General features: G+C 44.9%; 1 protein-coding gene across 9 annotated transcripts in view; it reads right to left on the bottom strand.

Annotated features, from left to right (window-relative positions):
• Positions 1 to 11,550, bottom strand: part of Golga4 (golgin A4) — an 87,056-nt gene extending 75,506 nt beyond the window's left edge. For 4 of the 9 annotated variants that reach the window (XM_050141741.1, XM_050141740.1, XM_050141738.1 and 1 more), the window contains exons 1-2: positions 11,198 to 11,548; positions 2,537 to 2,626 (exon numbers count right to left, since the gene is read on the bottom strand). In XM_050141741.1, the coding sequence (XP_049997698.1) occupies positions 2,537 to 2,626; positions 11,198 to 11,269 (162 nt within the window). In that variant the 5' untranslated portion in view covers positions 11,270 to 11,548. Of the gene's footprint in view, positions 1 to 2,536; positions 2,627 to 11,197 lie in introns of those variants that run through there. The other 5 variants (XM_050141736.1, XM_050141739.1, XM_050141735.1 and 2 more) reach the window with 4 other exon arrangements.
• Positions 11,551 to 16,179: the final 4,629 nt, after the last annotated feature.

Genomic DNA, 16,179 nt, shown 5'->3' on the forward strand with positions numbered 1-16,179 from the left:
TTTTTGGTTTTTTGAGACAGGGTTTCTCTGTAGCTTTGGAGCCTGTCCTGGAACTAGCTCTTGTAGACCAGGCTGGCCTCGAACTCCCAGAGATCCGCCTGCCTCTGCCTCCTGAGCGCTGGGATTAAAGGGATGCGCCACCACCGCCTGGCAGGACATCTCTTATCTTCAAAACAATGAAACTAACAAAAGCAAATCCAGCCACACACCAGAAAATGGTATACCATGATCAAATAAGATTCCTGAGGGAAGCAAAGTAAATTTAATTTCAACATCAATTAGTACAAGTATCACAGTCTACAGAATAACAGATAAAGCCATGGATCTACCTCAATACACACAAAAAGACTACTGGGACTATAGATGAGTGACACTTGGCTGCTTTAATCTTTGGGAGCAAAACTGCTCACTGAACAAGACACTTGCCACCAGGCCTGACGACCTGAGTTCAATCCCCAGACCCACATGGTGGAAGGAGAGACCTAAACCACCCCCCCAGTTGTCCTCTTGACTTCCACATCATAGTGATGCACACACCCACACACATTACACCCACAAAATAGATAAACTAATATCTTTTTCAATGTCGAATCATTTTGGATTCTAGCTGTGGATACTTTAATCAATCTCCTTTATCATATGAGCAAGTTCCCTTCCACTCCTACTTTGTTCTTATGAGCAGAGTTGGATTTTGTAAACACCTGAGTGTTAATTCACTTTGAGGCTTCTTAAAACTACTATTCATAGAAATAAAATGTATGTTTATAAATTAATCTTATCTGTATTTATTTGCTGAACTCATTGGTTCTGATATTTTTTTTACTAAACTTGCAATTTTCTACCCTCTGCAGACTAACATGATCTTATAGCCTGAGCCTCTTGTTGCGTGTCCTGCCCAGCACCCACAAGGGATGTCAAAGAGAAGTAGCACACATGGTGCAGTGATTTCTCATTTGTGTTTTACTAAAGAAAGCTTGCCTGAAGGTCAGAAAAGCACAACAGCCAGCCACTGGCTCTCATCTCTACCTCAGTCCGAAATGGTGATACTTGCCTCTAGGAATTTTCAGAATGAGACTGTGTCTGAGACTTGTCTCCTCCAGTCTTGAATCCTCTCTAGGCTGGGATTAAAGGTGTGCACCACAACCACCCAGTTTCTATGGGCAAACTAGTGTGGCTACTGGGATTAAAGGTGTCACCACTGCCTGGTCTGTAAGGCTGACCAGTGGGGCTGTTTTACTCTCTGATCTTTAGGCAAGCTTTATTTATTAAAATACAAATGAAATATCACTATACTCCTGCTCTCTTGTTCTTGAGGGAAAGTGTTTTAATTCACTCATTTTGGTTTGTTTGTTTTTGAGGTAGGGTCTTTCTTTGATACTCTGGATGGTCTCAGAAATCCTGGGTGCAAATGGTATAGTAGCTGTCTTTAGTTGAGTTAGCATTTCCTAATCTGGCTTGGCTCCAAGTTGTTGCTAAAACATAATTTCTTCTCTCATTTCAGAGTGGTACTGGGCATTGCGCCCTCAAGAGAAAGCTGCTCACAAGACAATTCCTGTATTAAACAGGAGAGACAACCATCCCAACAAACAAGCAAACTGCAATTTCCACACATGATACGCTTACATACATGCAAGCAAACACTCATATACATAAAATAAAAATAAGTATTTTAGGGTAGGGGGATGGAGACATGGCTCAGAGGAGCACTGACTGCTCTTTCAGAAAACCCAAGTCCAACCCCTGGCACGCACATGGTGGCTCATAATCATCTGTAACTCCAGTTCTGGAGATCTGATGCCTTCTGGCTTCCACTGGTACCAGGCATATATGTGTGGCACACAGACGCAAACCATAAATGTAAAATAAAAGAATTGTTTCAAAGGATTAGACATTTCTTGGGCTGGAAAAGTGGCTCAGTGGTTAAGGACCTGGGTTCAGTTCCCAACACCCACCACTGCCTGTAACTACAGATGCAGCAGATCCATCACCCTCTGGTAGCACCTCCTAAGGAATCAGAACCCCCAGAACTGGAGTTATACACAGTATGCATCCCATGTGGTTGCTTGGAAATGACCCTGGATCCTATGTAAAAGCAGTAAATGCTCTTGATTGAGCCATTTCTTCAGTCCCCTTAACATCTTCCTATATTTTTATGTTATACTTCACAGAAAAAAAGGGAACAAAAACAATGAATTTTCATGCCGGTTGCTAGTTATATATATGTAATTGGCTGTTAGTTTTCATCAACTTGAAAATATAGGGCCTTTTCCCATATTTGAATAAAACATTACTGAATTATTCTAATAGTTACAAATATTAAATAAACATTTATTCTCTTAAATTATTTTGCCTAAGAAACAGTTACAAGAATTAACTGCTACTTGCATTTAAAAAAGAAAAAGCTCAGTTGAATTATTAATAAATATAACACTCAGAAATTAAATAACTGACTTGTCAAAATTATTTCTCAGACTGTCACATCATCAGCACTGCAGTTTGATTTCCTATGAGAAGTACATGAGAATGTCACACTAACCTCTCTGCTGGGTGTCACGTCATCAAGCTGGTCTGTAAATGAAGATGTCCTGCTTCTAATCCTTGTTGGTGTTGAAGAGCTCGGGGAAGCCTACATATAGAAATTATTGTACAGGTTAGAAGACAGCACTGACTAGTACATTATTCCCTGAGCGATGTTTTTCTCATTCCATGCCCAGCAACTTGAAGAAAGGAAAGGGACATATAAAAAGCACGAAAGAATAATTACAATGGAATCAACTACCAGACTTAGCTACCCACTAGGTACAGGAAATTTTAGTAAAGTATATATAAGGATGTGATTATATTTAGATTGATAATATTGGAGAAACTGAGAGAGTGTATGAAAAAAGTCTACTATCTTTGGCACTTTTCTGTAAAATGAAATGATTCAAAATTTTAAGTAAAACAAACAAAAGTGGCTGGGCGGTGGTGGCGCACACCTTTGATCCCAGCACTCAGGAAGCAGAAGCAGGTAGATCTCTTTTAGTTAGAGGCTAGCCTGGTCTACAGAGTGAGTTCCAGGATAGCCAGGGCTACACAGAGAAACCCTGTCTCGAAAAACTAAAAACAAACAAAAAGGTTGTCAATTTTAACTTTATGTCACTGAAACAGTCAATACTATGAATTTTACAGGTAAATAGCATGTCCCACCTCTCTAGTCAGAAGTCTTTCATGTACAGCACAGCCGAACACTGAGATACTAAGAACAGCCTTGGTGCAGAATTGTCTGCATTCTGTCAATCATGTTATAAATAAATGCTGATTGGCCAGGAAGGAAGTATAGGCGGGAAAACCAGACAAGAAGTAGAAATGATGTAATGAGAACAGGAGAATTCAGACCACTGAAGCAGCAGGATGTGATCTGCCCCACTGAAAAAAGGTACTGAGCCACATGGCTAAAATAGATCAGAAAAAATGGGTTAGTCAAGATGTGAGAGCCAATGAGAGGCTAGAGCTGATGGGCCAATCAGCTTATAATTTATGGAGACCTATGTGTGATTTTCTTTGGGGCTAAACAGTTGTGGGGTACTGGGTGGGACAAAAACCCCAACAATAAACAAGCAGGCCTGGCCCCCATTCATGTTACACAGCCTGGCTACTTGAATCCTGGATATAGAACAAAAAGCCCAAATACTAAACCTGGGGTCTGAAGCCTGCTCTAACAGAAGGTAAAAATAGCCCTGAAAGTATAGAACCAAACCACAAAGACTCCTCTGTACTTGTAACAAAATACCTCTGAACTCACCTGCACGCTTGCTTCCTTACTCGCCTATCTACACAGTAGTAACTACCTACCATCTACATGAGAGAACAAGTGAACAGATGCAACTCTAACCTATGTGTGAACACACTGCTATGGCCAGGGAAGAGCTAAGGTCTTGAGCTCAGGCATACACATACATACACCAAGACAAACAAACAGCTGTAAGCTCCACTTCACATCAGGGCAGACGTCCAGTAAACAGTGTAGAAACCAATGCTAGCTTCTGAATAGAAACAATGTTTATGTCAGAAGCAGACTGTGGAGTGAAAACGGCAAGGACACATCTGTATACCCTGGCTCAATAACCTTCTTCAATAAATGGCTTTTATAAAGCCCTAAATTAAGCCTTAAAATTTTACTAGCCCAGTCCTCCCTTTAGCTGCAACAGGGAACTTGAGATCTGCCAATCAGACACACCCACGTGAGACTGAGTCACAAGAAAGAAAATAGCGTGCAAAGTTAAAGGTCACCCTTTGGTAAGCAAAGGGACAGACCTGGAAACAGCCATGGAGCACAGTGCAGTGGGGGGTGGGGGTGCCAGGCTGGTGCCAGGCATGAGCAGTTGAATATTTTTAAGAGCCCATGATGTAGAGCTTCTAGAAACTGTCAGCCACCAAACATCCTTTAACAAATTCCTTTTCTTCTACACTGAATGAAAGCAGAGGGCAGAGGGACATATGACAAGTGCTGGCATCTCTGGGAAAGAGGCCTCTTCAACAGCCCGCCAGGAGACCAAGACCTCAAACACTGTCTGAACTCCACCATAACCACATGGACATGGCAGGTAAGGTCATCCTGGACGACATCTTGACAGCCATAAAACAGAGACCAGTTCGGCCATCCCTGGCTGCTCACCACAGAACTGTGCAGTCTCCAGGCTATGAAGCACTAATGCTGTATAAAAAACAACAGTAACTTTGGCAATGACCAGCTTTAGTCCTTGTCCCCACTCCTTACTCACGAGAGGCTCCTCGGGTGCTGCCCCACTCCTCACAAAACTGCTCTACACGCACACCTTTGTGCACGCCATCACAATAACCACGTCTCTCAGCCCTGCAGGGGCCCAGCACTGCATCTTGCAGGCACTGTTCAATAAAAATATTCTTGACAACTACAAATGTCTTCTTGTTTGTATGTTGTCACTCTGAGTCCTCACAATCAATCTGAAGGCACAAAGGACGTGATACTGTACCCAGTCCTGATAAGATTAGATTCTCAGAAAGCTTAGGCTTGCTCAAGTCAGAACTAGGTTAACACACAGGCTCTAACTCCCTTTTCTCCCTCACCAGTTCTCTCTAGATGACCAGTTCTTGAATTTCTCTGGGACTCACAGTAAAAATAATAATAATGCCACCATACTTCAGCCCAATTCATGGAGACACCCCCTAAAACAAAAGTTTCACAGAACTTTTAATTAGCGCAGGGTATAACAGGTAGGCCTCAAACCCACGTCTTCACCATCTAGTTAACCACCCCCTGCTGAACTGCACATCCCGTCTGTACAGCATGTACACTTTACATTATGAGATATATTTTCTTTTTGTTATTCTTGAGTAATACATACACAATGAAACATGATTCCATCCACCATCCATTCCCTCCTCTACCCTCCACGTCCCCTCCACGCTCAACTCGTGCTGCCCACAGTACACGGAGGTGAGGCACCGCTGGAGGATGGGACGGCCGTCAGCTACCATCAGCTACCGATAGCTGCTCACCAAGGAGCAGGTCCTAAAGAGAACCTCCCACAAAGAGCCCTGTCTTCTAAATGCATTGTCGCTAAACACAAGAGGAGACTTCCAGGTACAGCTCACAAGCCACCTGGCTTACTGTAATCAAAGCACCATGTCATCTTTTAAGTACAAAGCTGCTGTACCTGGTCACCCACCCTCCAATCTATACACTTGAATGTATTTCATGTCTTTAACTATGATTTTTTTTAAATGAATTAACATCAATTCCAGGTTGAACAACATGATTTAAAGAAAGCAAAACCAAACATTGTGTATATTCCTATTAGCAGGATGGTCTACATGTAAACTCACTCTACTAGAGGCTTCATTACCCAGGCATTTCACGGACACGCGAGAGAGTAGAACTGTTAGAAACACAAGTCAACTCTGTACGTACAAACCACTTTACGTATTGGTGAGGTTTAATTATCATTGAATTTTTTTTTTTTTTTTTTTTTGATTTTCAAGACAGGGTTTCTCTGTAGTTTTGGGTGCCTGTCCTGGAACTAGCTCTTGTAGACCAGGCTGGCCTCGAACTCACAGAGATCCACCTGCCTCTGCTTCCCAGTGCTGGGATTAAAGGCGTGTGCCACCACCGCCTGGCATAATTATCATGAATCTTTAACTTTCTGAAATCAACTAATCACAGCTTCAAAAAAAAAAAAAAAAGGAAGCAACATTCACTTTTTTTTGAGGGGGATCAGCTAGTCACCTACAGCAAGTTCTCTCATCCTCTCAGCCCTTCCAGTCTGGAAGGAACTGAACTGCTTCCAGTGATTGGTGCTAAAGACAAAACAAGCATGGGAGCTCAAAATGAGGGGTTTTCCATGTCTTTTCATGAGTGATTTACACCAGCTATGGAATCTTTAGCTACTCACAGGCCTTAGCTCCTGCCTCTCAAGTTTTGCCCCAAGCAGATGCCACGTCAGAAGCAGACGTGATGTTAGACTTGCACCAGCACACAGAGCACCTGCTCATTAACTCCTCCCACACACTGAGGGTAGGGACAGGGCCACTGGACCTTCAGCATTACAACATTGCTCCAGTAACTGCCAATCAACTTGACAAGCCAGTTAAGTAGGGATCTATCATGGGCTTAGTTTCCACATAACACCATACTTCAGTCACTAGCTGGAGCTTCTCACATGCCCTCCACCAAGCACCTTTGTCAGTCTGCAATCTAAAGTGTAGTTCTAGAAATGAGCCATCAGTCTCAAGCTATAAATGCTTAACTTCTCAAACACAATCTTTTAATACGTGAAATTCACTCATCAAAATGATTTAAGGCAACCTCCAGTTAAACATGGCATCTGAAGTACATACACTGCCTTTCCAGAGAGCTCTGAAATCTCAAGCAATTTTCAGGAGCCTGGAGGTAAATAAGAAACAGCTGGAGACCTAGCACAGCTGAGATGCCACAACCCCAGGATCCAAAGAAGGGAACACTGGCGAGAAGAAGGTGAGGCAGTGTTCATCCCCAGCATCTTAGCGAGCTTTAGGACTGAAAGGAAAAGCTTATAGTGTAAGCTACAGAAGTAAAGAGGCGTACAATGGAACCCTCTGCTCCCACTCCTAAGGCCCGCACCCATCCCGTCACTGCTTTCAGAAGACTTGGGATTTATACAATAGGTGCCTCCTGTCAGCAGCACCAATGCCAGCACATCCCCAGAGATAAGAGTACAACGAGTGACCTTGTAAGAGCGTCACTAGTGGAGCGGTGACACAGGAAACAATGTGGCCCAGTCTCCCGCGGCAATCTCTGTCCTAGCACACTCCAGTTCCTATTCAAGGTAAGTAGTTTAACCGTTCAGTTTCCTCCCCATCTTGAAGGCACAGCTCAGTGTGGAGCACAATGCCTAGTATTCCAAGTTCATGGATTTGATGGCCAGTCACACACAAAGAGAGAGAGAGAGAGAGAGAGAGAGAGAGAGAGAGAGAGAGAGAGAGAGAGAGAGAGAGAGCGCGCGCGCAAGAAAAAGAAGTGTGTGTGTGCCCCTGTAGAGGAGTGGAGAGGTCATGTGTGTGTATGTGTGTAAGTGTATGTATAGTGTATGTGTGCCTGATGGGGGGGTAGGGAGGGTCATGGGGGTGTGTGTGTATATGTGTGCATGCATGCTTGCGCGCCATAACTGTAAGACCCTGACCTTCATTTACAAGTTGAGATGCTATAGTCATTTGTAGCCTTTCTCCGCCAGCCCAGTAAGACAGACTGAACTTGTCTGCATCTCCTGGGGTGTAAAGCTGAAGTGAGGTACGCATGACATGCACCCCTGTTCATGTCTCTGGATCTCATAATTTCACAAATCAGGCTAGTTCATCCCAGTTTCTCAAAACTTTTATGACTCTAACATTCAAATTCTAGATTTTCCTTTTTCTTTTCTATCTGAATCAGGGTCCAGACTGACCTCAAACTCTTGATCCTCCTGCCTCAGTCTCCCATGTGCTGAGATTCTAGATGTGTATCACCAAGGCTGGTTCTGAGACAGGAAAAATCTTGGTGCCAAAAAGGGGACAGACCTGTGCCCCAGGAATGTGCTGGAGGCAGAACAGACTGGCACAATTGCTTGTGGCCTTTCTCCCTTCCCAGCCATAACCCTGCAGCTCCCAGGAATCCCGCCAGCAGAGGGCACATACTGCTTTCACCTCATCACAACTCCACCAGAGGCTTCTCCAGAGCCGCCTCATGTTTCCACTTAGCAAATGAGAGAAGGAAAAATAAAGGTTTCTCAGCAGCCTTTGCAGATGCGGCCTAAGCCACCAGAGTGGTAAACACAGCATCGCTCATTCTCCTTGAGGAGCCTATACTCACACTGGGGAACATCTTAACATTTGCAGCTCTTTCTTTGGGGAGTCTCTTTTTCTTAAGTCTTGTACTTAAGCCTGTATCAAACTATCGTTAATAAAATCTACAATCTGCTTCCAACTGGCTAGTCCCATGATTCTTTCCAGTGTCAAAGCTGTAAACCCTGGTTTGGTCTGAGTCCAAGGTCCCTAACAGTCCAGGGCAGCAGTTCTCAACCTGGGGGTCAAGGGATTCTTTCACAGGAGTCGCCTAAAACCAGGAGAAAACATAGATATATTACGATTCATAACAGTAGCAAAATCACAGTTATGAAGAAGCAACAAAAATAATTTTACAGCTGGAGGTTAGCACAACATGAGGAACATTAGGAGAGCTGAGTACTTCTCAGGTTAGGAGGGTAGTATATGGAGTTGTCCGTCTCCTCTCTCCTCTCTGCTGATAGCTGCATGCAAGACACTTTTGTTTAATCACATAAACAAAGATTCTTCTATTAAAACATAACAATGGGGCTGGAGAGATGGCTCAATGGGTAAGAATACTGGCTGCTCTTAGAGATTCTGAGTTCAATTCCTAGCTACCACATGGTAGCTTGCAACCATCTATAGTGGGATCTGATGCCTTCTTCTGGCACATAGTTATAAGTGCAGACAGAACACTCATATCTAAAAACAAATACATAAATAAAATTAAAAATATATATATAACATTATATTTCTATATAAAGCATTATCAATGGACACTGAGTCCTCTTTGGTAGGAACACAAATTATAAACAATCAGGACAGCCAGGCGGTGGTGGCGCATGCCTTTAATCCCAGCACTCAGGAGGCAGAGGCAGGCGGATCTCTGGTCTAAAGAGCAAGTTCCAGGACAGCCAGGGATATGCAAAGAGACCTGTCTCAAAAATAAAATAAACAATCAGGATAAACTCGGATTCTTCCCATCTCTGGGCCTTCTTTGGGAATTTAAGACAGAGACACCCTGCAAACTCAGATTTACAATAAGGCTATGTCCCTTCAGGAAGGGACTCCTCTGCAATCTGTGAGACATCTTGCTAGGACTTTATGTTTTTTTTTTTTTAATTTCTACTACATTAACTATTATTTCAGGGCCCTACTTAAAAACAATAAACAGCCATGCAGGTTCAAGCAGGGCATATATGTTGCTTTTTAAAAATGTTTTAATTGTGATAGACCATGCACACCGCAGTTTCCCATTTTGAACATGTGTAGGTGTAAAGTACCATGAAGTATATTCACAGTCCATGAGATCATCACCACCATTCATCTCCAAAGCTTCCTCAACCCACTGAAACGCTGCCAACCATTAAACAGTAACATCCACCCAGTCCCTGGGCCAGATTCTGTTCTCTAGCCTGATGAATCTGATTACCCTTATGTATTTCATATAAGTAGACTCAAAATATTTGTCCTTTCCTATCTTTATTTTCATAATAGTTAAGCAAGTTTTAATATTTAATGAGAACAAAAATGTCAAAATGTTTTTATTTATGTAACACGCACATGTGTGCGCGCATACACACACACACCCCACACAGGGTCTTGTGAATGCTGGGCAAGCACTCTACCACTGAGCTACATTCATAACCCCATCTGTTTAATTTTTCTTTTAGTAAGTTAATCCTACATAGTTTTAAAAATGAAAAATATGACTAGGAATTAGATGGCTATCATGTTAAATTATTTTGAACAAAGGAAGGAAGGAAGGAAGGAAGGAAGGAAGGAAGGAAGGAAGGAAGGAAGGAAGGAAAGAGAGAAGGAAGGACGGACGGACAATATCACTGTTCTACTGCATGGATGTTCTGCAAATATTTCCCCAGAACCACCAGCGCTGACAGGCACTCTACTAGCAACAAACATCAGACAGCATCTCCATGGAAAGCAAGCTAAGCACCAGAAAGCATGTACACAAAGGCCTCTGAGAAACAAAAAAACTGATGTCCAAATTTAGGTTAGTACACTAAAATGCACTTCATGAACCCTTCATGTAATTTTTTACAAAGTTTATGTGTATTGTTTCAAAGCTTACAATAGTTTGAAAAGCAGGGAGAAAATTGACATAATGCCTTTCTTGGAACACGAACTTTCTAGGAACCCTAAAAGGAAGGAAGAAATCCGTGCTCAGGCCACTGAGACTCGGAAAGGCATTCATTCACAGCAGCAGCGCCGACGCCGCCAGTCTGTTTCTCTTGCGAACACGCCCCCCTGGCCCTGGAAACGAACTCCCTTAAAAGCAACCACCTTCCTGAAAAGAAACAAGAGCAGGGTGGCCGACAGGCTTCGTGCCCGTCCTGCGCAGCGTCTGCCCCTCCGCCCTGGCCGCCATCACCCAAGTTATGCGAGGTGACTAACTCGTGACAGCCTTGGGCGCTGGAACGCGGCCCTCGGCTCCGGCTCCGCCAGGCAGCCTGGCCCGGGACGGCTCGACCCTGTGCCCTCGTTTCTCGATCAGGATCCTGGCCATTCCAGGCTCGGTGCCCAGTGGACACAGAAGGGACCTCGGCCAGGTCGCAGAGGACCTGGGTCGCCCCCCCCCCTCCATCCCTTCCAGAGCCAGGTCTCTCGCACGGGCGGGGGAGGGGACGTCCCCACACGGGACCCGCGCCCATCGCACCCATCCTCAGGCCGGGTCGGTCCTTAGGGGAGAAACTCCGAGGCCAGATGTCACCGTGGGTCCCGCCAGCGGGCACCGGGACGGAGTCCGGGAGTAACCAGGGCCAGGGTTCCTGGAGCACCAGGGCGGTCCGAAACCCATGCCCGGCTCCGGCTTGCGGGTAGGGCGGAGGTCACGGGAGAACTTTCGCCCGCCTCCCGGGCCCGGCGCAGGGGGACGGCGTACCTGGGCAGGGGCTGACGCCTGCTGCAGCTGCTGCTGCTCCTCGCTGATCTTCTGCTTCAGCTTCTTGAACATGGCGCGGCGAGGGGCCGGCGTCGGAGTCTGTCTACCCGCGGGGCGGCCGGGCCCGGGCCTCGCCGCCTGACTGTGGAGCTCGCGGGCACCTCGGGGCGCTCGCCGTGCGGGTGTCGGCGTCGCCGCCGCCGCGTCTCTTCTTTCTGGGTGCCACCGGCTGGCCTCGGCCCCCCATCCAGCCCCGTCAGCGGCGGCGGCGGCGACAACGGCAGCAGGTGAACGCGCCCAGGGCGCCTGCGCGGCCGACGTGGAGCTGGCCAAGAGCTTGGTACGGGGCGCCGCAGCGGACAATATGGAAGCGGAAGCGGTGTGGGTGCACGCGTGCGCACGCTGGCTCGCACGGCGACTCCCTCACTGAAGCCGGCCGGGATCCGGGCGCTGTATAGTCAAGTTGGGTGCATCTCACCACGGGACAACAAAGTGAAGAAGGCTGGAGTGAGAGAGGAGGGAGCTAGGGAGCCAGGAGTGTGTTCAGTGTCGGTTGGCACAATTAATGCTAGAATTCTCTCAAGGGCTTTGGTTGCTTGGTTCTATCCTCAGCACCGCACAAACTGGGTGTGACGGAGTACACCTGTAATCCCAGCTTCCAGGATAGAGGCAGTAAATTCAAGGTCATTTCTCACTTTTAGGCCAGTTGAGCTGTAAAGAGACGCTGCCTCAAAAATAAACAATTTGACCATGTTGCGTTGACCAACATTGAATTTACGACATGAAGTGATTTTCCTACCTCTAGAGTAGCTGAGGCCCAAAACCTGTTTTCTACTACCTGGTCAGAATTTTCAGCCTTTAGTGTTTAATATTTGTGACTGCACTCCCGAGGAGCCGTCTTAAGACTCCTACACTTGCACAACACGAAATATCTCTGTGACCTCTGCTTGTCATGACCCATGTGAAATTTCTCAACAACTCTCTGGGTTCTGCACCAGTTACTACATGAATGGCTTCCATTCCGTTCTGATACTCTACAAAGTACATTAAGATCTGGACAGGGTAACACACACCTTTAATCCCAGCACTTGGAAGGCTGAGGCTGTTTGATCTCTGTGAGTTCCAGGCAAGTCAGCCAGGGCTACACTACATAGTGAGATCCTGATTCAGGCAGAGAGAGAAAGACCCGGGGAAGGGGGGGGGGGGGCATACCAGATATCACAAGTTGAGGCCTCAGTCCCAGGTTGTTTGACTTGTGTTTTGACCTACTGGCTATTATGGAGGCTCCTGGGATCTCCTACTGATGATATTTGATAGATGCATTGGAACAGCACACAGAACTCAAGGAAGTGCTTTGCTTACAGTTACCAATTCCATACAAAGGGATTCCCAGCACCCACATGGTGATTCACAATCCTCTGTTGTAACCCCAGTTCCAGGGCCTCTAATGCCCTTTTATGACCTCTGAGGACAGCACATGGTTCAGAGTCAGGAATGCAGGCAAAAGCTATATGCTACAAACATCTAAACAATCTTACTCTAAATGGAGAAAAACAAAAAACGTTACCTGTAGTCAGGAGTGCAGCTTCTATTCTATGCAGTGGGGAGGCACTCTCCAATCACTTCTATGCAGTGGGGGGGGCACTCTCCATCCACTTCTAAGTGTCAGGGCACTAAGAAAAGAGAAATAAAAGGGATTCAGGCAGGAAAGGAAGCAGTCAAATTTTCCCTATTTGCAGACAATATGATCCGCACTTGAGACCCTAAAGATTCTATCTGAACTCAGATTGAAGAAATACTTCCAACCAAGTCGCTGGATATAAAATGAACATCCAGGGTCTGGTGAGAGGGCTCAGAGGTTAGGAGCACTGGCTGCTTTTCTCCCAGAGGTCCCGAGTTTCCCAGCAACCACATGATGATTCATAGCCATCTATAATGGGATCTGGTGCCCTCTTTTGGCATGCAGGCAGAACACTGTATACATAATAAATAAATCTTTAAAAATAAATTAAATAAAATGGACATCAAAAATCAGTAGTTTGCAGGAGCTAGGGAGATGACTCAGAGGTTAAGGGCACTGTCTGCTCCTCCAAAGGTCCTGAGTTCAATTCCCAGCAACCCCATGTTGGTTCACAAACATCTATAATGAGATCTGGTGCCCTCTTCTGGCCTGCAGTCATACATGCAGACAGAACACTGTATACATAATTTAAAAAAAATCAATAAATCTTTAAAAAAAATCAATAGTTTTCTATTTGCCAATAACAAGCTTTAAAAGGAAGAAAGCTGAAAAAGATTCCCTTCGTAGTAACCAAGCAAAACAAAACAGACAGATCACCTTGGAGGATAGCTAATCAAAAAGGTGAGATACTCCTGCAAGAATTAAAAACCCTGTAGAGAGAAATTAAAAAGGACATTAGAAGATTGCAAACCCTTCCTCCCCATGGATCAGCACAGTTAAAATTGTGAAAATGGTTGGTACACACATGTTATGCAGGCAAGCATACATACGTATATGTAAAGTTAAAAATAACAATAAGAAATGTATATGTAACAAAACCCAAAATGTAAAGCCCAAGACTCAGAGAAAAGTTAAACGTCTTGCCCAAGGTAACACGGCTTGCACATAATTGAGACAGGAACTGGATGTGAGAGCTTCTGTGCCCACAGAGTGTGTGCCTTCACCACTGCTCACACTACCTGTGAAGCCTGTGCTCACACCACGGCTCACACTACCTGTGAAGCCCACAGCATGGCTCACACTGCCTGTGAAGCCCACAACACGGCTCACACTGCCTGTGAAGCCCACAGCATGGCTCACACTGCCTGTGAAGCCCACAACATGGCTCACACTGCCTGTGAAGCCCACAGCATGGCTCACACTGCCTGTGAAGCTTGTGCCCACACCACAACTCACACTACCTGTGAAGCCTGTGCCCACACCACGGCTCACACTACCTGTGAAGCCTGTGCCCACACCACGGCTCACACTGCCTGTGAAGCCCTCAGCATGGCTCACACTGCCTGTGAAGCCCACAGCATGGCTCACACTGCCTGTGAAGCCCACACCCCCACTCGCATTACCTCTGTATCCTTTGCTGCTGTTCCACAATCTCCCACTGACACTGACTTCTCTAAATTCTCCAACTCTGCTCCAAAATGGTGTACTGATTGGCATTCCATTTTCCCCATCAGTGTAGTAGGTCTTTGGGTTGCAATATTAAACTTGTGCCTTCATACAAGTATCCTCAGGTGTAGAAATGTATCCGCTGCATTTTCACTACATATCAGATTCCCTAACACTTGTATCAGGAAAGAAATTACACACATACCTTCATATGCACATATATGTTAGAAAGGGGGAGATAGAAACTATTTGGAGTGAGTGAGTGGGTGTGTGCATGCATATGTGTGTTTGAGTGAGTGTGTTTGTACATGCATGTATTGTGAGTGTGTGTTTGTATGAGTGTGTTTATGCACGTGTGTACTGGAGATGACTCCAGAGCCTTGGACATGCTTATGTGAGCATCATAGACACTCAACTATGCACTGTCTGGAGTTTATTAGAGTAGGAGGCAGAGATCCGGAGATCAAAATACTTGCATTTCTCCACTGTTTGAATGTTTCTCATTTGAACATCCATGTGAATGTTTACTTTTGCATATCTTAGTTATGCTATTAAAAATCACTGCTATAAAACCTTGGAAAACCTCCCTCAGGAGCTAGGCCTCTGCATCAGAGTCTAAACTTAGATGTTGACTCGACTTGGCATTGAATCAACTTTTTGGCCTGGAATAACTTCTCTTTAAAAAAAATTTTTTTTTAATCTCTTCATTTTTATCTTAGTTCCAATTGTAGACCAAAAGTGTGCTAACCAGGAAAAGTGAGGGTCTGTGTTATCATTATCGACTCTATCTTATGAATAGGCATAGAGTTAAGAGGTGGGGGAGCAACGAGCTGCAACTGCCCAGAGGCTCTGATGACACAGAACTGGAGAGCAGGTATCATTTCTTGTTATTTATTTGGTCCCCAACTGTAACAGGCTTAGGCTTAGGACTTTCTCATCTCCTTTGAGATACACTTGGATTTTTTTAAGCTATTCAATTTAATTATTAACAGTTTTGTATTTAGTTATAGGGCATGTTCCAGAAACAGTTGCAAAGCTTATGACTCAAATATTCACTTAAAACAGCCATTAGAAGGGGAAATTCAACCCACAGGACTGAGATATAAGACCTATTTAAGAATGAGGTCTAAACTGGGTTGTGGTGGCTCACGCCTTTAATCCCAGCACTCAGGAGCCAGAGGCAGGCAGCTCTCTGAGTATGAGGCCAGACTGGTCTAAAGAGTGAGTTCCAGGATAGCCAAAGCTACACAGAGAAACCTTGTCTTGAAAAAAACCCCCCTCCCCCAAAACTAAAAAGGGTGATGTCTTTTGCTAACTAGGCTTTATGGGATGAAGCAGGGTAAGAAAGAACCAGGTCCTCTGTCCCTATAACACTGGTTTAACCAACCCTAAAGCACACAAATTCATTCTTGTGTGTTATCTAAAAGCGAGCAAAAACTTGCTTTATATTGATATTAGATTCTATAAAAAGAGTGAGTGTGGGTTTGGAGAGATGATAGCTCAGTAGGTAAAGCACTTGCTGTCCTTACAGAAGACCTGGGTTCCGTTCCCAGCACCCACATGGCTGCTTCTAACAGTCTGGTCCAGTAGCAGCGCTTCTGACACTTCTTCTTTGTCTTTGGGGCACCAGGCACACACGTTGTGCACATACATACGTGCATACATAATTATTCAGAGAGGGTGTAATACATGACCATATTGGCATCAATGTCAGCTGAATGGGTCTGAACCCACAAGCTTGCTACTTATTACCTGTAGCGGGAGAACACACTCAGCCTTCAACCCCCTTTCCTTCTCTCTCCATCTTTCTTCATATATATATATATATATATATATATATATATATATTCCATTG

Source organism: Alexandromys fortis, unplaced genomic scaffold (genome assembly GCF_014885135.2).
Source record: "Alexandromys fortis isolate MF-2015 unplaced genomic scaffold, M_Fortis_MF-2015_v1.1 scaffold_44, whole genome shotgun sequence".
In the NCBI taxonomy this organism is placed as follows: Eukaryota; Metazoa; Chordata; class Mammalia; order Rodentia; family Cricetidae; genus Alexandromys; species Alexandromys fortis.